Source organism: Dermacentor silvarum, chromosome 1, assembly GCF_013339745.2.
Source record: "Dermacentor silvarum isolate Dsil-2018 chromosome 1, BIME_Dsil_1.4, whole genome shotgun sequence".
Classification (NCBI taxonomy): Eukaryota; Metazoa; Arthropoda; class Arachnida; order Ixodida; family Ixodidae; genus Dermacentor; species Dermacentor silvarum.
Genome location: NC_051154.1, coordinates 215,773,165 through 215,796,128, shown reverse-complemented (window position 1 = coordinate 215,796,128; position 22,964 = coordinate 215,773,165). Strand labels below are relative to the sequence as shown.

Below are 22,964 nucleotides of genomic sequence, written 5' to 3'. Positions count from 1 at the left end.
TCCGAAGGCGCAGTTTGGTTCGAGAGTGACTTTGTTTCCTAGCACGCTTTGTCAAATGGGCTAGCCACTTGCCCGCAACAATAACTGCTGGAGTGGTGATGAAACGATTGATCACGCAATAACAGACTCTTATTTCCCTGCCTGGAGAATAGAGAAGACCTTCTTGACGTATAGGGCGGGTCACTGAAAGAATCGAGATATCGAAATCAATGAAAAGTGACACGTTACAGCAGCTGTAGCCCGCTCGCTTGGGAGCGCATACTGAGAATGAGCAGACGCTACTCTGTCTCGGCTCAGTGTGTCCTCCGCTAGGTGGCGCCAAAGCATACCGCAGCGTAAGGTCCCTAGAAAAAAAAAAAAAAAAGCCGCAGCGCAGTGCTTCTGTCCTCTCATAATTGAGTTCCCTACAAAAATTGCTAGAGAAAACTCTGGCGCTTGTGTCTATGGGAGCCGCAAGTATGACGGTTCAGCCAGCAGCATGTGACTGGTGGGCAGTACATGCATTTGGCCTAAACTTTGTTCTTATGGCTTCAAACGGCCTTGCGACTTCGCTAATTGATCATTCTATACAAAATGCCGCATTATAGGTTCAACATTTCGCAATCATTATATGCATGTGTGCAGTTACTTATTACCTTGCTCTGTTTAAAAAAATACAATTACTTGGAATTTTCGAAATATAAATCGGGCAAAAAAAAAATAACGGCTGAAGCCTCAAGAACAAAGATGAGACATATGCCTGCACTACCTACCGTTCCCATAGTAACTGAGCGATGGGAGCGCCAGTTTCCTCTAATAATTTTTGCAGTAAACTCTAGACAGACGTGACGAGGGCTGTACGCACTGCCTATGATTGCCCTGACCGTCGCCACAGCTTGTCGTAGGCCGGTGTATGCATTAGCGTTTCAGTTCATGTAATAAAGATAAAACGGTGCCTCATGTTGAAAAGTTAACAGTTTTACTGACCATGTGTTCGGTGGTTGCTTAAAAAACATCATACATAATATGGGGTGTCCCAGCTTAACACACGGGCCAAGCTATTCAAAAACACGCAGATCCAACGCAATGGTGCAATGTAAATGACGCGAAGCTTCAGCTAACCAGTTGGCAGTAGCTGTAATAACAGATGACAGGAGCACAGCCTCGTCGCCTGTATACAGCTGTTCGATGTCTACGTCGCGTGAAGACGAAGACGATGTAGAGTGCTTGTCGAAGAAAGAACGTTGGTGAGAGTATATATATATATATATATATATATATATATATATATATATATGCACAGAGAAGTACGACCCGTATCTAAATACATTTTAAGCTTCATATACCTCTTGTGTCACAGTGGGACATTCATTCTGGGGGATTTGTCAAGAACTGGCACATACTCAGTGGCACATACCCAGCTGCGCATACCCAGTACCGAAGTTGTCTGTTGCAACTGCAACTGGGCACACACCCATTTGCATATACTTAGTGATTGAAGTTGTCTACTAGGCCAGACAACGGCCAGCAGCAAGTCGTCTGTTGAGTGCTGCTGCACAATTGTCGTCTATTATCTAGTGACAAAGATGCGCGTAAGTGTCGTTATTTCCTTTATACACTGTAAATTACGTGACCAAATGAATCAGAAGCCTGGATTAACAGTAACGAACGTTTCAATATGTTATGTCGACGATACCCCGCCAAATAGAAAACTCAATGCACTACCCTTCGTTCCAGCGGCAGGTTTTCCTTAAGTAATCTTATGTAAACGTTTTAGAGGAACAAAGGATAGCCAGAAAGCGCTGGAGATGTTGCACGGCTCTCTTGAACTAAGCGGGAAAAACAAAACAAAACAAGCTAGAAGCGTGAACATTTTCCCTATAAGGAAATATAAACGGAAAGGATACTATCGAGCGTCTATCTATACGCCTGGATACCATCGGCGCGATTGTGAAATATGTCTAATAGCCTTGTTCACAGCCGCACTCGGTGCTGCGTCGTCTCCGGGCACGATTTTCTCCACTCAAGCGACAGCCGCAAAGCTTCCAAGGTCCTCACAAGCTCAGACAGGATCGTTCATTAAAGAAAAGTATATAGCGATAAGGACCGACAGCTAGTGAGGATTAAAAGCAAGAACACGACCCTTCCGCCGCAGCTCTGTAATGTGGCGATAACTATCGCGATACCGCGCACTGGAGGGCGTTTCACACGGGCGCTATATCCGTGCCACTCCTGCTTTATATACCCACGCTTAGTGAGCGAGCGCTAAGACGAAACAACAGAGCCAGGAAAATGGGACACGTAATCCACTTTGCCGAAGTAGCGCTGCTTTCGTTATAAGAAGAAATCTACCGAACGAGAGAGAGAGACGGGAAAGGGAAATTACGATATATTCCTAATCCGTGCCCTTCAGAACGCGAGAGCAGGAATCAAATAAAATGGACAAAATAAGCATACGGTGAAAGAAAGTGGGTCTGCCGCACTGCGGCAAACAAAGTGCAACGTATTCCATCTCCTCGCCCCCTTACTACCTTGCACACTCACCACCGCTGTACGCGGGAAGTGTACTGTGACACGTATCGACGAGGCCGTATCGCTTTCAGTTCAAGGACTTCCTGGGCGTGTCTGCGATCAGCTACCTCTGGGCCTACGTGCTCTACTTGGCAGCCGAAGCGCCCGTGGCGAACCTCGAGAAGATGCTGCTCGGCCGACGGGCAGCCTCGGACGACGACCGTACCGCCGCCACTGACCCACAGAAGAAAGCAGGCGTCATCTCGAACGCGAGCTGCGCCGCCACATGCGAGCAACAGAGCAAGCTTAATATAACTCTTTCTAAAACGGAAGTGTGACTGTTTCACTGTCTTACTCGCTTGTGCCACACGAGCGCTGTCGGTGTTCACTGAGTCAAGGAGCATCGAAAACAGCGGTCATCGAGCGCTTCTCTTTATCGAATGCAAACAAAGCGCTGCTACCTTGATGCATTGTGTTTCGGTCAGATTGCAGAAATGCATCGCACTCGATTGTCTTCGCAGTCATGGTTTTGTGAAGTTCTTAGTTGTGAAGAGTTCTAACGCGAATCCGGTGCGCGTGGCGCCGTTGTGAAAAAACGGTTTTAGTTTCAGCTATTATATAGACAACTTCCCGCGCATGAAGCTATTGCGGGCTAGTAGCGCGCATGATAAAAGTTGGCCGGTACATTGTACTCGAAAAGCTTGCGGCCATTTACACGCAATGCCTCATGCCTTCAACGGTAGCGGATAGTTGGAAAGATGTAGAGATCCTTGCAACTCTCCGATAAAGTTGAAAGGGATATTTAAAACTGGCTCACATCTTTGTTGATAAATCAGGTAATTGAGAAGTCTGGGGAATGCTACATACCTCTCTATGTGGTCTTCGCGGACTACAGTAACGCGTTAGCCGAGATACCAAGTCATAGATATATCGCTAAGGGCATAATTTATGCGTGGTTGAAAATGCAAAAAGAAAGAAGAAAAAAAACATAAATGTATGGTAATTGAGGCATTTACTCTATTACAGCTTGGTACGTTCCTATTTGTCTCCCTTGAGCTTCTCCCAAGCCGCAAGGTGCTTTTGAAGCATGTTTCTTTCGAAGTATTAGCGTAAAAGGCTGAAGCTCACATAATGCCAGAGGAGAGCATTGAATGTTATAGTTGGTTTTTTACTTTATATTTTGCTACTGATCATATGTATACGTTAGTAGAGACTGTGTCTAATGATAACAAGAAAGCGATTGAGATTTTAATATTGGAAATGTTGGAAACTTTCGTTGCCGGCAAAACTTAGCATAGTTGTGTACTGCTGTGACATTATAGGAGTACCTCGAGCTCACCCCCATAACGGCATCGCCCCTATGCGATTACCATGCATAAAACGTTAGACGCCCAATACGTGCGCATGCAACGACATAGGAAAATGTTGCGCTGTTTGATTTCGATATATGCATCGGACCTAAAGACCTACAAATTTATTTGGCTCGTATGAAAGGGTTCGGTGTACGTAACTGCAATTATAGGAAGGGCTTGCACACATTTGTAAACACGCACAGGGTTGTCGACAACGTTTGCGTCTATGTTCGAATTAGAACATCGCGACAATCGAAACATTCAAACTGGACATCTTCGAGTCACAGACAAGCAGAAAAAATATCAGATCTCAAATTTTAGCAAGGTGGAACAACGTGATTTAAAGGTGAAACGTTTTATTTTTCCATGGTCTAAAAAATAATAAACATACAAGATTTCACGCGAAAGTTTTTCTAAACAGTTTCGCGGTTTGTGGGACAATATAAAACAATACAGGAGACCGCGTAAGCATCAAATATATCAAGAAAGACACACAAGGAAAGAAGTGAAGGCCATAAATAAAGAGAGTGCAATAGAGCCTGAGCAAAAGACTCTTGTCCCGTAGTCGCGAAGAACAAAAACAAAAACAAAACCACAAAAAAGGGGAACAAAAATCAGCAAAGATAACGTTGCTTTCCCCACCCGTCAGTGTGAACAATTATTTGCTTGCATAGTCTAGGTGAAAGTGCTCGCGGCGGCGAGTGATGGGTTCTTGTATAGGTGCATTGATAAGTATAGTCAAACCACTGTCGCATGCCGTATGTAAACGATTATACGCTCTTTGTTTCAAAGATGTACTGAACATCGTAAAAATGGCAGTGCAATGACGATGCTTCAATTAAAACTCTTGTTCCCTTTAGACACAATTCGAATTGTATAATGACTGATTAACACGCAGGTTAATCGTGGATATGCGCTTTACAACATGTGGCTCGCAAGCTTACAAACAGGCTTGAAGGCAGTGCCTTCATGCGTGAATAACGGTGTGTGTACAGGGTGTAAATGTGTAGAAGTTTGGGAAGAAAGAGTTTGATGTTTACTGCCATTCATGTTGTCCGCAGCCTGGACGCCTAAAAAGGATGGTGTTTCTTTTGCCTTTATCACTCACTACGATTTGACTGAACAGCTGATGCAAAACATGCAGCCTGCGTGTTTACAACATGTCTCTGTTGAAACCTGTTCCTTGGGGGCCAATAATGATGCACGACATCACGCAGAAGTTCAATTAGATCCCCAAGTAGGATAATTTGTGACAATAAAAATTATCACTAAATGGCTGAATTGTTATTAGGGCTAGTCTTGGTATTGAACAGTAAGAAGTGTGAAATAATACTCTTATACCGACCAGCTTTGCGGTTTCGAATTTCTTAGTTTGCATATGATTCACATCACACTTGTACTTGAACAATACAAAACTTCACTGTTTAAGCATTCGGGGGCAACAAGCGACAGACAAGAGCAGTTTTCAGATCTGCATTATACAACGGCGGAAGCGTTCACAAGAGAGGCCACCACAAGCAAGGACTCGTTGACAAGACACCACAGTCACTCGTCCGTGACATAACGCTGTGTCTACTCCGAGGGAATTTTTTTCAGGCTCATTTTAACCATAGCAAACAGTATCGTCGCCCGTCAACGACCATCGAGAAAAGTAAACGTGTACAAAGGTGGTCGCTCTGTATTATCACGTATCGTCCGTAAGGCATCATGCCTTATAATTTCGAGAACCAGCCACGCGGTGGTGCTACACACATAGGGACCAGCTAGAGAGAACTGCCTCACTATGCGACGGTGACACGGTGCTAGTGCTTCGTGTCACCGTTGCTGTCACAGTTACCAGCAACGGTGTCACCGTTGCCACTCATCATAATAAGGCATGTCTACAACTGGTCGCAGTCGTACTGTTGCAATGCATCGCTTTTCCCCAACAGCTCTGCAAAGGAAAACCCTATACAAACGAGCGGCTATTGCCAAATTTTGAAGTTGCCAAGAACGTTAAGTCGCTGGTGTTCCCTCTCGAGTGAACCCTCTCGAGCAGTTTGTCAACATGCTGGGTAGCCACCTTTCGAGTACCATGACGCGGAAAGCTTGGCGTGGATCAGGGTGTGCCAAAAAAGTGGCCTTGCCTGCGAAAATAAAATGTTCTCGTAACTAGCCTTCCCGGAAGATTTTGATTCCTCTGTAATACATTTTACATTATAGCTTGCATCTACAGAGCATAACAGGGGAAATAATAATTAAAGAAGAAGGAGACATTGAATTGGAAGTGACAATGAGTAAGCGTTGTCCTCTTCTTGCCGGCGTTAACGCCAACATTTAATATAACTGTACACCCTAGCCCAAGTACTTGCGTGTTTTACTCAATATAATTGACCATTTGTTAACAAACTAGCTCTTACACTTTCTTTAGTGCACACGAAGCCTTTGTGACACACGGAATATTGGTTGTCGGGTGCAGCTTTAAGGTCTGCTAGACCTCCGTAAAAAAAGGAAAAAAAAAAGAAAAAGAAAGGACGTCAGTCTTCCCAGCATTCTGTTGGTGGCTACAGAACTACGACGCCACTTTTCTCGCGTAAGAAACTCTGTGCGGGGACTTTCCCCGATGATTTGACCAGGACAGGCTTCTTTTACTGATGAACGTATTCACAGCAATGAAACAAAACACTCGCGCCTTGAAGCTGTCAGGTGAGAAAAAGCGAAGGACAGGAGTCCTCCTTTGCGTTTTCTCGTGCCGCGGACGCGAAAAAATAAACGAGAAAGAAAGGAAATGCACGCGGTTGTGCCCAAATATTTAGCACAGTCCTGTAACTGCATTGTTCCCTTCCCATAAATTATTTTCAAACTATGTCTTAAATCCTTTTTATGGACATGGAAATCTGTCTATCTTCTAGTGCCGCTTGGTACGCGGCCCTTCCAACTATTTGACCGGGGTCCGTGCAAAAATGCCTTCTTCGCTCATTGTCAGGCAGAAAAGCGCAGGAATCAGAAATAGCGTAAGCATTGGGCATGCTTGAGCAACAATAATTTGTAGCACACAATTCTTTAATACATTCGTCCCTCAAGACATACTGCAAATGTCATCGGGAACCGTTGACCTCGAACCCGTTCAAAACAAGTCCAGCTGAACTTCATAATCGTTTGTTGACTCTCGAAAACAAGGCACCAACGCGCCTGAAAGACACATCACACACAAAGGGAGAGAGAGAGACAGGGAGAGACGCAATCTGGGAATGAATTATGACTTTCACGACTTCCGTCGCGGGCCGTACGAGTGTTCGTGCTTAGCATCTGGCATGGGAGAAAGCACAGTGGTCGAGGAGCTCTACGTTCTGTCGCGTCGACGCAAACTTTTTGGCGCTGTAACTGGCATTACCGTTTGGCACAGCCTTCCCGAGGGCCCACAGCACGCCAGAGGCCGTACGTCGAGATGATCCGTAGAACCGATAGTAGCGGGCAGCTCCACATTTTTTCCTCTCTTTTGGCGCATACCACCAAATGCATTATGCGAGAGCACTTCAGACGAAAACAATGCGTGCTCACTCCCACGGCATCACGTGGGGTCGCGGTACCATCCAGGGTCTCGTTCCCAATAGCGGCTGAGGATACGACAACGGGCTTCAGATCAGCAACGTGGTAGCACTGCCACCAAGGCAAACCCTGTTCTCTCTGCTTCACGTGTTCGCTGAGTATTTCCGTGAACGTGACGCCAAAGTGGAGTTGGAGCCACAGTTCTTCCTCTGTAGAGGCGGAAGACGTCAGTTTGACAAAAAACAAAAAAAAAAACTTGGTTTCCCTTCGAGGCAGTGCCGCTGCTTTTGTTGATCTCGCACCTAAATGCCTCGTTTGAAAGGGCTCATCAATTTATATTACGCCCTCCAGTTTCTGCTCCTCCTTTCCCCACGCCGATGCTTGTGACACATCCGTACGTCCCTGGATTGGCCACGTGTTCGGAGCTCAGGACTAAGGCTCTTCAGGAATGGTGGCCGGGGTGTGGTTTGAGTCGTTGCTGGCCATGGGCGTAGCCGCCGAGCCGTTCGAGGTCGGCTCGGATGTGGTGGCGGCTGGAGGCGGCGACTCGGGTTGCGGCTGCTGCGGCCGCTTCTTGGAGCCTCCTCCCGGCTTGCGGATTTTGTGGAACTGGAAGATCATCCGTGTGACGCCGGCCACGGGCGCCTCGTACACCACGTGCAGGAGGTAGGCGAAGAAGTAGCTGATCACGGCCACGCCCAAGGAGTCTTTGACCTGCGCACACGGGGATCACGTCACTCGGTCGAAAGCCAAAAAGCAATTTTGGCAGGTCACTTCTTGCGTGTGTCTAAAATAAAAGTGTATTTTGTTACTGAAACTTGCAATGACACGCGAAATGAGGGATTGACGGACCGCAAAGCAGCCTTTTTTGCTTGACGCAGGATGATTAGGCAACAGCAGTACCTTCGAATATGGACAACTTCTGAAGATAATCACCCTTCCTTTTTATCCCCTTTTAGGGATCCATGTCTAAAAAGTTACCTGAACCTAGTAGAAAAAGAAAAGTGAGTGAGAGAAACACCGACCGCGCTGTTACCAGAACTAGGCGTGGTTATGCAGCACTGTTCCTTGAGACAGTATTCAAGCTCAGTTGAAGATATCGCGTTATATTGTTATATACAACTTACCTGTAGAAACTCGTTGACTTGCAAGGTGTTTGTGCTGACTCCTTGCCTGGCGATGAAGACGACGTATTGTATTAAATACACGCCGAACGTCAGCCTTCCCAGGACCACGAAGGGATTCCAGGATAGGAATCTGGAGAGGATCCCTGCGAATTGTCAATCAATTAGCGCGTTGCTATGCTTTATCTGCCATGTTTGTACGCTTCCTTAACGCAATCGTAATGAGCTGCTTTGTTGAGCTACCGTACACGTTGATACTATCGTTGTTTCACTACAGTATAGCTGGAAGCTTGCCTGCAATTAGCCGAGAATTTATGAAATGCAGGTAAATTCTGTTTGCCTGCTGTTCACAAACTAATCACAGGAGGAGAAACACATGAGAAGGAGGAGATAGAATAAAGTCTAGGCACGGTGGAGACAAAACATTTGGTCCGAAAGCGAACCAAATTTTTGGTCCCCCCCCCCTTCTTTTTTTCATTTCAACTTTTTTTTTTACAACATTTGTTTCTCTACAGTAGGAAATATGAAACAGGGTGATCGGCTGGCGCAAGCGGCAGTAGTTTTCTAATGCTTGGCCCTTGAAAATTGTCATTACAACGGGACCTAAAATGAGCCCGGCATCGCTTTCTGCTGCGCCGGCTTCTGTCAGTTGTGTACCGGCCGCACAAAGGACTCAGCGCTGGTTGGCTGCATTACCTCCTCTTCCGGTGGCGCATGCGTAGGCGATCCAGCACCAGGAGAGGCCCCAGAGGTAGCGGTAGCTGCCGCCGTAGAAGGCCGCGTACAGCTGCTTCAGGTCGTCCGTCTCGCACCGGTTCCACGCGTACGGCACAAACACCAGGAACACATTCAGGCACAGCGCTAAGATCCACAGGAAGGCCTGCAGCACCTGAGAATACCAGTCGGAGGCGGCTCGCTCAGAGACACGCCGTTGTGATATGCGAGGCGATCGCCACGCAGTCGTCCAGAGACACAGCTTCGGATTTTTGCGACATCATTGTTACCAGTGCATTGTGCGCACTTGTACGTAACCTAAAGGGGTATGTGGGAAGCTGCACGAACGCCGAATTAGCGGCGCTGCGTGTGGATTGAATGGTCGAGTTACATATGCCAGTAACACTAACATAGACTAATTAGCTGGCATTGACGAGTTTATATCCCATGAGACAAAACACATTTGAAGTCGCAGGAACGTCTATTTGTTTACCAGCTAACCGATGTCACTTTGGCTTATTTGAAGTCTCGTATGTAGTGCATTTATTATGCAACGCATGCAAACACCTACAAGTCTATTTTGCTTCAAAAAGCATGAGCTATCACTCAACAGATAATAATTTGCGCGCTGGAACGATGTTTCATAAAGATCACAATCCACCCCTTACTATTTATCAATTCGGAATATCTGAGATATGGAATCAATGAAAACTTAATTTTTTTTCCGCACAAGTTTATTTAGGTTCTCTAGAGAAGCCCACACAAAATTTACCTTGTTTATGCACGCTTTACTCCAAGTGGCAGCGCAGTAACCGGAGAGTATTCCCATAAAGTAGGTGGCCAAGTTTGAGTAAGGAAGCTCGTGGACAAATTCGGCAGTCTCCAGATTGCGGCTGTGGCGGGACGGTGAGGATCCGGGGCAAGAGAGAGTAAAAAAAGAAAATGTGCGGGGTGAATGCAAGCTGACGTTCCTATGCGCAGCGGGCATGAGAACAAGGAAACGAACATGCACAAACGAGCTCTAAAAACGGCTAGAAGCAACCCGGCTTTACCTGAAGTCGTCGATTGTGAATGCGATAGATGGTTTCAGGTCTTTCATATACGTTACGAGACCAGCCGCCACAGATGCCAGAACGCTGAGCAGCAACGCCAAGGAGAAGCCGCATGCCGGGCTCCTGCAATCATTGTACAAACGTAGTTGCAGTCACAAACGCTTCCGTAGCATGTATAACGGAAAGGTGGGTCATCAAAGCGCCCTTCACCAGGCCCCTTCAGAAATTTTGATTGTATGCTGAAAAGTGTAAGACACACTTTTCCCATGCTGAAAAGTGTCTGTGGGAGCGTTTTACTACAACAATTTTTGAAATCTCTTTTTATTAGAGGAGATAGGAGAAATATTGTAATTCCGCGCAGCCATGGTGTCCCGAGGTGAGCTTCGCTGCTAACATATAGACATTCTCTCTTTGCCTAGGTTTGCGTCATTCCTTCCTTGCAAGCAACATTCCTTCCCTGCCTTCTCCCATACTGGACCCGATGAACCGCGTCACGTTCTCAAGAGATTTCGCAATATTTTACTGACATCGTGATTGAACAGTAGAATGGCGTATTTGCCAATTCATTCGCTCTTTCATTTACAAACAGGCCAGTATGACTGCAAACAGACTGAAATGTAATTTCATGACCTAAGGTTTCGGTAACGTGCTTAAGTGCCGCGATTTTCACGATGATTTTAGTATGTGCACTGTTTGCGTAGACGCTGTCGAGCACCTCAAATGCACTGTAGATTAGCGTGTACACGACATATCTAGCTGGCAGTTCACCCGCCACTATAAATCGCGTACAGTTCTGTGGTCGTCGGTGTGCTAGAACGACAAAGCTAAAACATGTGTTGTAGAGAAATGAGATGGGAAAGATGTCGAGGTTAACAGGAAGGGAAGATTCTGGTTTGTTACACTACACTGGGGGGAAAAAAAGGGGGAGGGTAGATAGAGGGAAAGAATAGTAGTGAAAGAAAGCAGACGCGCAAAAAGAAATAGAGGGGGTGGGGAACGCCTGGGAGTGACAGAGCATCTCTAATGGGCCACTCGAACGTAAAAAACTTCAATAGCGCCTCGGCTGACTTCTGGGGACGTATTCTTGGACGGTCACTGTCGGAGATATCACTTTCAATGCGTGCTGATTGGCTGGTTGAGCAAAACCGCTCGAATCATCCAAGCACCGTGTACTATACTTCACGCAAAAGTGATAGTATCGCCGAAAGTGACCGTCCGCGAATACCACCCCAGGTGTGACGGCCGTATAGGCCGGTAATCCAAGAATATCTGCACCAAAAGCGGCCAGTCGTCGAGACGGGCCTAACGCGGTGGCGAGTGACTGCCTCTTTGCGCCCCAGCAAGGACAATGGCAAAGAATATGATCGATAGTTTCCCCTCGCTACCGCAGTCGTCACAATCAGCACTATCGTTCCTTCGAATGTGGCAAGCAAACAATTTTGTGAAAGCGACCTCAAGCCACAGTCGGCAAAGTACTGTTGTCTCGGGTCAGGATAGCCCAGATGGAGGAAGGAGACGAAAAGAGGGGTCCGGGCGATGTAGACGTCTGTGCTGGAAACTTGGCGCTTTCCATGAGGACTGTGTGGCATCATTCGCAAGCACGCTAAGTTTCGCTGCTGCACGTGCTCTTGATAGCCGGATGGGTTCCTGCACGCCGTCTTCATGAGAAGATCGAGCAGCTTCATCGGCATTCTCGTAGCCCATCATGCCGCAGTGGCTTCGGAGCAAGTAAAACGTGACGTGGTGTCGTTGTCATCGCAGGTGATGAAGTAAGTAGCTCTTGACTTTCGGGAACTATTCGGTCGTTGGGTCCCCGTCGTAAGGTGGAAAGCAAGCAATGTAGAGCTGTCTTGGAGTCACTGAAAACACTCCATTGTTGGCGCTGGAATACCAAAAGCGCACGCTAAATTGTCTTGGGTGCATGAGCCACTCGCGTACGCCTGTTTCTTGCCTTTGTCAGTGTTCCTCAGTCTTACCTTTTTGTACGTATCTGTGTCATCATTTTTGTCATTTGTTGGGCCACCTATAGCTGTTATACGAGCACATGATAATACTATACAGATGATTAATATAAATAATCAACAATATCAGGAAGTAGAGGTGTTAGGAAAGAATTGAATGAAAAAAGGGTGAACAGTTTTTCCTTTGGGGTATATTGGTTTGAAACTTCATTACATGAAATGCATCATTTATACATTACTGTCACACGTAGGGCAACGGACACTCCAGTTTTGACGGTAGAATTACAAAGGCTAGCATAGTTTTCATATCATTCAAATGCACGTACCTCACAAATATGATGGACATTGGTACGGCGACGAGGAATATCTGCATGTCGCTGCTTATGTACCAGTACTGCTGCATACACTGCGCAAGGAGAAAGACGGAGAACTAGTGAATCTCTGAGAGCTAGACACAAGGACCAAAGGCGGTAAAAAGTTAGTACAGCTCACGGATAATTAGTAGACATTTCTGCACGTTGCTATCTTAGTTGTATTCTCAAAACCACAGAAAAAAACGTGATATTTATATCAGTATGTTATTGACGGAACCCTACGTACCGTAGATACACCAGACGTTTCGGAAAAAGTATTTGTTGAGGGCTTCAGATCAGGTTTTAAACGCAGGGGTTCCCTAACGTGTACGAAGAAATTGTTATAGCGATTCACGCATGCATGTGGATCGCAAGTGACCTCACGCCGAGCAGCCTCGCATGTGCATTACTCGATAGTTTTTGAGTCGCTAAAGACAGTTGATATCGAGTGACCTTATCGCAAGTGATGAAAGAGATAAATGGAAAATGAAGAAATGAAAGAAGGCTAACCACAGTATCGTTCGGTTTTCTACTTTACACTGAGAGGTGTGAGTTAAGGGCTACAGTGGAGCCTATTTAATCCCGCTAGTGGATTTCAAAGGCTTCGAGTAGTACAGCTGCATTTGCGATGCAGTTCGTACGCAAGGGCGCTTCGAAAGAACAAGCGTCGGCCATTCGTGACAGCGAACATGAATAGGGAAGGGGGCCGGCCAATGAGAAGCAGTTATTACGAAAGAAAAGCAGTGTGAATTAAGTCCCAGAAGTACGAAAAGCCGTGATACTTGGCTCTGCGAAACTTATAAATAATTCAGTGTGAGAAAGTGAAAGTTGTCCACTGAAAAATTGAAAATTGTCCACTGAAAAGGAGTGGTCAATAATTATACGTGAAAGATGAGAGGAAGAAAAATAAGTACCAAATAGAGGCAGACGATATACTATGCTGCACGCAGATATACAGAAAACATTCGCAGCAGGAAAAGAATAAAGTTGTTGCGGTGTATTTGCAGCTGGTGGGCATTGACCAATCTCGACTGAAACCTATGGTACAAAAGTTATTCGCGCCTTATTGTTTTTTCGTCATGCTTGATCTCTTTCTTCCTGAAAACGAGATCGTTTTAGCCTATGTAAAGATACTCTTTAAGAGGGAATATTGGAGGATTATACGGCCTGGCTTCAAAACAGGGGATAAAGTGGTACCGCGACTCGATAGTCAATGAGATATGAGGATTGCGATACCGTCCTTCACATCAACTGGCTCCTATAATCCGTGACAGTGAGCTTCTAGCCAGATCGCCATCGCTTCCTCTGATAATTCGCTTTCATGTCAGGGTCGACCGACGGCAGCAGCCGTTTTTACCTTGGCGGAAGAAATGGCGCGTGGCACCGGAGTCCACTTTTTTTTCTTCGTGTGTTTTTTGTTTGTTTTGTTTTGTTTAGACAGTCTGGAAGAACAGTGCAAAGACTGAAGGCAGCAATAACCCTGCTATCAGTTTTACTAGCAAAGGTTTCTCGGCTGGCCACTGGATATATCGACAGTACAGAAACTCGTCAGGGCGTCCACTGAAGTGGTGACGTCGGTGTCCAGGCCACAGCAAGTCTTTTTTAAGCTGAAGTGTTTTACGGCCAGTTCACCCAATCATTTCCTTCTTGCCACGCGTAACTAACGTCAGTAAAGGAACTGACGTCAAAGCCGATGCACATTTGCATCTTGATGTTCTTGGCAGTTATGTTAGGAAAAAAACGGCAAGACCCCTGCTCGTCCTTTTCTGCGTTTGGGTACTTCGTGACCTATTTATTCTTATTTATTACCGGAAGTATATGCGCTATAACGTCAGTGAAAAAGTAAGCCACCGCTGGTGGGTTTGCTTGCACGACTGCGCAAATCGCGTTCACAGGCTGATCGACGAGGAAACAAAGCTGTTTTTATACGCAGGATGGTCGCGCATGAATGACCAACTATCGCGGTAATCTCACGTGACGCACTGGTCCTCTTTTACCGCACTTCCAATTGCAAAAGAAGACAGCTAGGAGGGAAGAACGAAGAAACAGCTGCGCCGGCAGATATGTTGCATAGCCTGCTTGATGCAGAAAGTTGAGCATGATGGTAACTAGAAGTAAGGGTAACGAGCTGCGCTATTTGACTCAGCTTCAAAGGACGCATTTTTCCAGCTATGTTATTAAATGCGCAGACAGACCCAGAAAGGACACAACAACCGCAGGTTATCAACTAGTGGTTCACTGGCTGGTAATACAACGAATATGTACATGAAAACTACCAATAAATGCAGCGCAGACACTTCCCACATGCGCGCTGGTCAGAAAACGCTGCCGAAATTCCATTTCTGTTTGTGACAAGGAGACAGATGGCATGCTAAAGCAGTTTTCGCGTTCTCGTGCCGAGCAGTATGCCTCATGAATCTGCCTTTGAATCTCTTGCGGATGCCTTTGGAGAACACGTGTTGCTGCAAAATATGGTGTGGCCCCACATAGTGGGCAATGATCAGCTAGATGGACCCCTGCCATTTGCGTTTTTACAGCTGCACAATGCTCCCTATATGCCTGTTAAGGACCGTCCCGTTTGCCCAACATGTAGACTCATGGACTGTACTACAGGCGCTGAAAAATAAATCAGATACATGAATTGGCAAGGACGCCGTTTCTGGGCTGTGTAGTCGGTCTCATACACCATTCCCGGAGCTCTAGCAGCATACGAGCAAAGTACTCCTTACTTTCTGTGCACAGCTCATGAACGGTTGCAGTCATTCGCGGAGTCGCGTTTGAACTTTTGACATAGACAGTCTGAAACGTATGTATCATGTATTGAATAATGTAAGAATAACGGCCTCATTAGTGTGAGAAAATACAAAACAAGTTAATAAAAATAAATATAAAAACTTCGCTCTCTTAGTCCCATGAAGAGCCGGGAAAGTTAATAGAATATACTTCTTTTTGCTATTGAAGTTAACTTGGTCTGACAGGGCGATGTGTCACTACAATTGTGCGGGGAGCACCATGCGCTGTAAAAAGGAGCATTCGTGGAATCAGGGTGCCTTGAAAACTATTGTAAATGGCGCCACTTTGCACGAGTGCTACGGTGCACGCGTTTTAGTTGGCTTTAGTTATATAAGAGAAATTCATGTTGATAACTGAAGCTCACTGGTCTTGAAAAAACGGAATGCGGGGGGGGGGGGGGGGGAGGGTTGATGAGGGCAGAGTGTACTTGAAAGCACTTAATATCGCAGTCTCACGAAAACAACTCGAGTATGCCATGATGAGGCTGCATCGCGAGCATACGCAATTAGCGATGATTTGCCCTAGCTCAGACACTGATAAGTGCGACTATATGGTACTGCAGATTAGAGCACTGCACGGGCTCGGGCTTACCCGAAAGCCCGAGCCCGGCCCGGCCCGAGCCCGGCCGGGCCGGGTAGAGCAGTTTTTCACGGGCTCGGGCCGGGCTCGGGCACGGCGTGTGCTTTTTGACCCGGGCCCGGGCCGGGCTCGGGTTTTTTGACGCGGGCCCGGGCCGGGATCGGGCTTTCTGCGAGTTAATCTCGGGCTTCTCAACTCTGAAAAACATGTATTTTTCGGTCTCGGGCCGGGTTCGGGCCGGGTTCGGGCCGGGTTCGGGCCGGTTTCGAGCCAGGCTCGGGCCGGGCTCGGGCTTAAGGTAAAGGGGTGGCGGGCCGGGCCGGGCGGGTAACGTAGATTATTTCCGGCCCCGGGCCGGGCCCGGGTCGCAAAAATCGGCCCGTGCAGTGCTCTACTGCAGATCATCTGAAGTAGGGGGGGGGGGGGGTATTCTGTACGTGTCCACCTAGCCATTTCGTCTGCTGCTAAAGTGCTGATTGGCTGAGAGCGCCTAGCTCCTTCTGACGCGTACCCCAGCCCAGCCAATCAGAACTTTAGCAGCAGACGAAATGGACATGTCCACTAGGAAGACACAGCATACATTTCCAGGTCTATCGGCATTAAGCCTTATGAAACACGTGGTACCAGAAGAAGAGAGAACAGACACGCAGAAATACTAGCAATTCTCGCTTCCTATGAAGGAGATTCCCTGTTACACAAAACAATTTGTAGCAGCGGACCATAAAAAAAAAAAAAATTAACACGATGCCGGTGCAGGCGTACCCTTTTTTCACTGGGTACAAAGTTGACTATCTGGGCCATGATAGTCCACCAGTTTTCGTTGCAGCCCTCTTGCTCCTGGCCCATCAGGTCCTGGTCTTGAGGTCCCGATATGAACAATGGGAACAGGAAGAAGCACAGAACCACCACCATTGCCGGAATCGTCAGCCTGAGAAAGTCCAAAGATCAACAAGTTGTGCGTACGTACGGCAAGCATAAATTGAAATGTGAACGGGTACAAATGGATCTGTACGTATCTTACGGTTAATTCGTTCAGAGTGCAATATGGCATCGCAGCGTATGCGGTTGCTATGCAGTTGCTAAAAAAACTCAGCTTGTGAATTTCTATCATGTCGACTATACACAAATTAGCAAGTGTCTGTCGAGGCAAGTGCCTGTCAAATGCGTTATTTGGGGTAGCGGGTAAGGGGAAACAAGATATGACGAAGTATGGCTCACTGCATATCGAAGCCGCACATGCGAAGCTCCAGTGTGAGTTAAGTGTCTAACATTAGTCAATGACCGGATCCAGTCACCGTCTTCTGTCAGTGCTTTTCACTTAATCTCCTTATTCCGGAACACATTACTTGCCTTGCGGCAATGACTGTGGTCGATCGAGGTCGTAGCATTCCGTTGCCATCGCCATTTTCAGAACGCGACTGATGTCGTCCGTGATGGTGTATCCTGCCATGGCTTTATACTTGCAAGACCATGCGTCCCTAGTACAGTCCTTTGGGTCATCAGAATCAAGAGTCGCCACCAGGAGGCGTTGTCGGGGGCGTCACCTCGAGCCATTAGAAAGATTTAGAAATATTGTCCCCGAGCGGCGTTGTGTGCCCAAAAACCCAAACTACTTTGCACATGGCTTTTGCGTTCTCGGGGACTCTTTGCTTTCTTTTGTACGCCTGGTCCATAGCGTCTCCTAACTTTGGGTCGCCTATGAGTAAAACTCTCTATTATTTCAATATACAGGGTGTCTTTTTTAGATCAGACAGATTCTTTATTAAAAAAAAAAGTTATGAGCGCAGCGAACGTGGCGTTTTTACAGATGAGTTCCTAAGCGAAGTGGACATACTTTGCTGCTAATAACGTGAACTTCAGAAGCCTAATTATAAAAAAAATCAACAATTAGCTTTCTTATTAGTGCCTTAGGAGCAGTTGTTTAAATGGCGGATATGAGGGCAGTCACATTTTAATGTAACCTCATTTATTTTAAATCATGAAAGTTGAACCTAATTCGAGATATTCATAACCGAATTTCAATGGTAAATCCAGGTATTATCAAAACCGAACTCCCCGGGAGTGCACAAAACGCGGCCCCGCTGTCATATCAAATCGAAACGCCCCGTGATGACGGGCGCGAGGAAGTTTAAATGTTAACGCACGCTGAACACCTCAACCAGCCATGGCATCTATTGACACGGCACGCTTTGCCTGGCAAGCATGTGTGGCTTTCTGCCGGGTAACAGGATTTGCCCCGACATGCTATCATTCAAACTTCGCCCCACTCTTCTTTACAGGGCATTGCCGTCTGACGCGCAGCGGGACGCACTTGGTTTCTATGTTGCCTCGATTGAGCTGTGGAATTGAAGGATGAATATCTCGAATTATGTGCGATTTTCAAGATTAAAAAAAATGGGTGTGCATTAAAATGTGACTGCCTCCAAATTTGACATGTCGACAAAATGCCCCTAAGGCACTAATAAACAAGGTTCTTAAGTAATGTTATAATTAGTCTTTTGAAGCTCACGTGATTAGCGGCAAAGTATGTCCATGTTGCCTAGCAACTCTTGCGCAAAAACGCCACGTTCGCTGCGCTCATAACTTCTTATAAAAAATATGCACGTCAAAAAAAAAAAAACAACAGCCTTGAATTAGTCTGAATTGATCGTATATATCATGCGTTTTTTTCTATTTGCTCCCGTTTCAGTTGAGCCGACATTACATGCATAGAGTGGCCCGAAGAAGTGTGGAAAAATAAGGCCCATTCGTCGGGGATTTGATAGCTCAGACGTCCGCAAGGCACGCGGCGCAGACGTCTTGCCACAGTTGTCCGAGACAAATAGCAGGCGCAGACAAGCGGTGATATACGACGTATGACACGCTTTATCCAAAAGTTGAGAACCTACGGGCTTCTTTAATACTTGTGCTGGGACATTGCGTTGCGTTGTCTGCACGCGCACTAACTGCTCAGCTGAAAGAGCCACAGAGATGCAAAACTCCTATGCGCGTGAAAATAAATATCTCTACTTGCTCCAACCAGCTCTCTATATATATCCTTTATCTAAAGCCTCAAATGTTTCTCAATCTCACCCACCGCGGTAGCACAGTGGTTATGCCGCTGCGATGTTCAGCACAAGGTCGCGGATTCGATCACGGCTGTGGCGGCCACATTCTGATGGGGGCGGAATGGAAAAAACGCCCGTCTACGTTGCATTGCGTGCACGCTAACAACCACAGGTGTTGCTGTTTCTTTATAATATTTCCAGCAGACAAAGAAAGAACGAGTTCAAATGTTTCCGCGCTAACTGCGTGGAAGTATGTGCTGTAGTTGAGAAAGCGTAAACCGCAAGCGCTATCAGCGATGTTATGCAACAGACACAGACTCTGAAACGCTAGCCCCGACAGGTTATGGAAGACGCGAACCAAACCAGGACATCCCCGGTGCTGTCTGCGCAGAAACCAAGCCTCTATGCTGTTGGAGAGAGAGAGAGAGAGAGAGAGAGAAAGACGTTGTCTACGTATAAGCACGGTTGTTCCAAGCGTGTGGGCAACTGCACACGCCTGTTTTCCTTTTAAACGGCCCCTAGCCCAGTTTAATGCATCGTGCACACCTCGGCATGCGGCTTTCGTGAGCTGCTTCGCGACCCGGCGTCCCCGTGTGATATAGTACGGTAGGGCGCAAGCGACGTGCCTGCCAGCGATCAAGCAGCTCACGCGGTTCTTATGTGAGCGAACAATTCGTTCGCCGCAGCACTGTGATAATTCATCATAGCGGAAGCGCTCCTGCCATTTGAGTGATTGGGCAGGACTGATACTCTTTCTTTCACGCAGCGCCGAGTGCGAATCAATTGAGCATGAAAGGAGCGATTGGCGTTTGCTCGTGCATGGACCGGCTTGCTCTCCATAAGGGCGCTGCTTGTCGGCGCAACTAAACAGCACAGAGCAGCACGTCAGTCACGCGCTGCACTGCTTCGGCTTCTCAGTCAACGAACAAAGTAAGTGCACCAGTGGCTGGTGCTCCTTCAGTGCATTCAATAAAAAGGGCGGTACTTTGTGTTTCTCGACGGCAACCGGTCCGGCCGTGCGCCGCTCTTCGCTTTTATTGTGAGCGGGGTAGTAAGACGTCGGTCTCGACAAGAACGCATGGTATATCGCCGTAAAAAGGGTAATGGAAGGTAGTACACGCACACGGTGGACGTTAGTTACTGCCCATGCATGGTGCCACCTTGAAGTATGCATAGCGGCTGGCATTTTGCATGGGTGATGGTTAGACAGTGAGGCTACGCTGGAAATGGAAGTGCTTTCTGTCTTGCCATAGTCCACGCTGCAGAGAGCAAGCGAAACATTGCAGACTAAGAGCAGTGAAATCTGAAAGCGAACGCCTCAACTTTCAAAGCATATAGTTTTTTTATTGCCAGAGCTTTGATAGGAGCACACAGATAGGACAAGCATACGTGGTTTAAACAGCGTGGTACCTTGTGCGGATATTTTTCTGGCGTCTGCTTGCACAACTGCTGATTATTGCAATATTCAAAGTTGGAATAGTAACGTTCAAGGCTCCGCGGACGCCTTCAACATAAAATAATACATATTTTGCGTAGTACAAGTGCAGTGAATGTACAGGTAGGTCTATTGTTAAAGAGAACGTGCAAGCATCTGGCTCACATCTTTCAGGCGCTGCGGTTGGCGGTGCACGCTGGATAGGATGGCGATGCACTATGCAAGTAGATAGAGAAGAGCTAGCTCTGCCATCCGCGTGTCATTGGCCGTAATCTTGGACGTTTCCGGACTTCCGACGCTGCCTCGCGTATAAAAAGCTCTTGAGGTTCTGATGCATCGAATTCTTCGCCTCTTTTACACTGCCTCTTATAGTGTTGTAGAAAGCACCAATATTCTTCGTATGGTGATTACGCTTTCTAAGACAAAATGAGCCAAAGTAAACTTGATGCGCGGAGCATTTCTACCGTCTGTGCTGTGCTTGAGCTACACAACAGCATGCCGCATCGACAGAACGACGGTTTGTGTCTACGCCCACTGGCTGCTTCGGATGCGAATGCAAAGCAAGTGCAGAAGGCAGATTTATAAAATGTCACTCCTGCAATCGCCACTGCTGATACTTCAGGTTGAAGACTGCCGAAGGTCACATAGCCAAACACAATTTATATGTATACAGCTCATATACTAATTGCCTGTTTATTATTCCGCAGTAGGACTCTCGCGGCCGACACTGCGTCTCAATTAAATGCGAAGTGGTGTACGTGCTTGAAGGGAACCTTATTAAGAAACTCGATCAAGTGAAGAGGGTGATTTTGGTATACTAAGTGGAATTTTTGCGCAGGGCTTAAGCGGGTGACACATGGTACCATTACACGTGCGATCCTATGTGCGACCTGTCAAACCAACAAGCCTTTGACAGGTACCAAGCAGCCGCAGCCGCAGCCGCCGTCATTGAAACTCGTCGCACATGGTATCGAACGAGTTCTCGTACCATGTGTCTCCTGCTTGACAAATACATTTACGGACCCCATGCAACAACACAACACACGCGGCAATGTTGCAGTCGCTACCGCTTCCCATTAGTTGATATGGCGGCAAGATGCACAATATCGAGCCCCGCAACAGACGTTGCTGCATTTTTTTTTCCTAGTGAAGCCCCAAGAAACGGCTAACTGATAATTTCGCGTCAACATTACAATATAGTCGCAACTGTCCTATGAGTTTCACACTTATTTTGCGTTTAATTAGTTCGTAGCAGCATAACCTTTCGTGTGGCCCATACTGCGTTTCAAGAATACAAGAAAACGCCGATTATTCAGGTTGTCAAATGCAGTACCGGGAACGATGCTTTCTCTGCTACTTCCGATTCTCTTCCTGCTGTAGATACTTGAGCAGAGAAGGTAACTATATCCCATCAGGGTGGCAGCAGTAGGCCCTTACTTTTTCGTCATCCTCATATTTTCAGCAAAATATTTAAACTGTGTGAAGAAGACAAGACAACCTGACCGCACGCGAATAACCAGTTTAAAACGCCGCTTCTGACCCTCTTCCGGTGGAGAATGAAAACTCCTGGGCGGTATTTATTAATAGGCATGAACATAATAAAGTCATTTTGAAACAAACAATTTCTTCACCAGTGGGGAATAGGCACTTAATGCTATCAATTTTTAGTATGACTTCACCTGCGACACGGTCTGATGAAGGCCTTTTTTTCAGTTGCAATGTAGCGCAAACTGTCTCGAGTACCTCTGTTACTGGTATGTATACGTGGCAACATATCCAGGACGCAGGTACCCTGGACAAAAAATATTGAGCGGTTTTGTTACGCTGCTTGTCGAAGCTACTTCAGGGCTGAGTTGAGTCTGGAGGGAGAGTTTCCTTTTGCCCACCAAAAATGTAGCGACAAAAATGAAAAAAAAAGAACAGGGAAAGAACGTGTGACCCGTACGCTAAACAAGCCTGTAAACAAGTTCATTTGTGCTTCACATTCAAGCCTATTCTTACTCCTTGGAATATGTCTTTTCACTGCGCGAGGCTGAAAAGAAGACCTATTTCTTGAATAGGTGGCATTTACAATTCAATGCGCTTGAACTCTCCATGGTTGTCTGGAAGTTATTCGCGTTGGCTCCAAATTATACGGGGCTGACTTAAATAAGAACGCCTCGTGCAAGGGACAAGCAGATGAGAGAACCTGTTACGTATACCAAGTTTTAATGCTTTGTTTAGAATATACTAAAATGAAGAGAGAGAGAGTGGTATAAGAGAGAAGAGGTGTGCTTACTTTAGATACCGTCGCACCACGGCGAACACGTAGAGCGCGAGGAAGGGCCGCATGATGGTCTCGTCCTTGCTCTGCCGCATAAAGTAGGCCAACACGAAGCCGCTCATGAAGAAGAAGGTGGAAACAGCGTAGAAGGCGCTGCCCAGCAGCTGCGCGTGCACCATGCTGTACAGGTCCATGATCCGGTAGCCGGAGTCTGGTTGCGGTAGAGAAAACGATAGACTAGCTCAAGAGTGGCGAACTGGTCACCGTAGCTCT

At 46.7% G+C, this 22,964-nt stretch overlaps 2 protein-coding genes across 2 annotated transcripts in view; one reads left to right on the top strand and one right to left on the bottom strand.

Moving 5' to 3' along the window:
* The window catches only part of LOC119436975 (nose resistant to fluoxetine protein 6), an 89,859-nt gene extending 87,031 nt beyond the window's left edge, over window positions 1–2,828 (top strand). Inside the window, exon 14 of the mRNA XM_049660048.1 lies at window positions 2,583–2,828. Coding sequence (XP_049516005.1) covers window positions 2,583–2,828 — 246 coding nt within the window. The remainder of the gene's footprint in view (window positions 1–2,582) is intronic.
* Window positions 2,829–4,178: 1,350 nt separating this feature from the next.
* The window catches only part of LOC119436968 (nose resistant to fluoxetine protein 6-like), a 77,470-nt gene continuing 58,684 nt past the window's right edge, over window positions 4,179–22,964 (bottom strand). The window contains exons 7-14 of the mRNA XM_049660040.1: window positions 22,707–22,902; window positions 16,709–16,874; window positions 12,548–12,627; window positions 10,261–10,383; window positions 9,981–10,101; window positions 9,191–9,383; window positions 8,498–8,640; window positions 4,179–8,084 (exon numbers count right to left, since the gene is read on the bottom strand). Coding sequence (XP_049515997.1) covers window positions 7,803–8,084; window positions 8,498–8,640; window positions 9,191–9,383; window positions 9,981–10,101; window positions 10,261–10,383; window positions 12,548–12,627; window positions 16,709–16,874; window positions 22,707–22,902 — 1,304 coding nt within the window. The 3' untranslated portion in view covers window positions 4,179–7,802. The remainder of the gene's footprint in view (window positions 8,085–8,497; window positions 8,641–9,190; window positions 9,384–9,980; window positions 10,102–10,260; window positions 10,384–12,547; window positions 12,628–16,708; window positions 16,875–22,706; window positions 22,903–22,964) is intronic.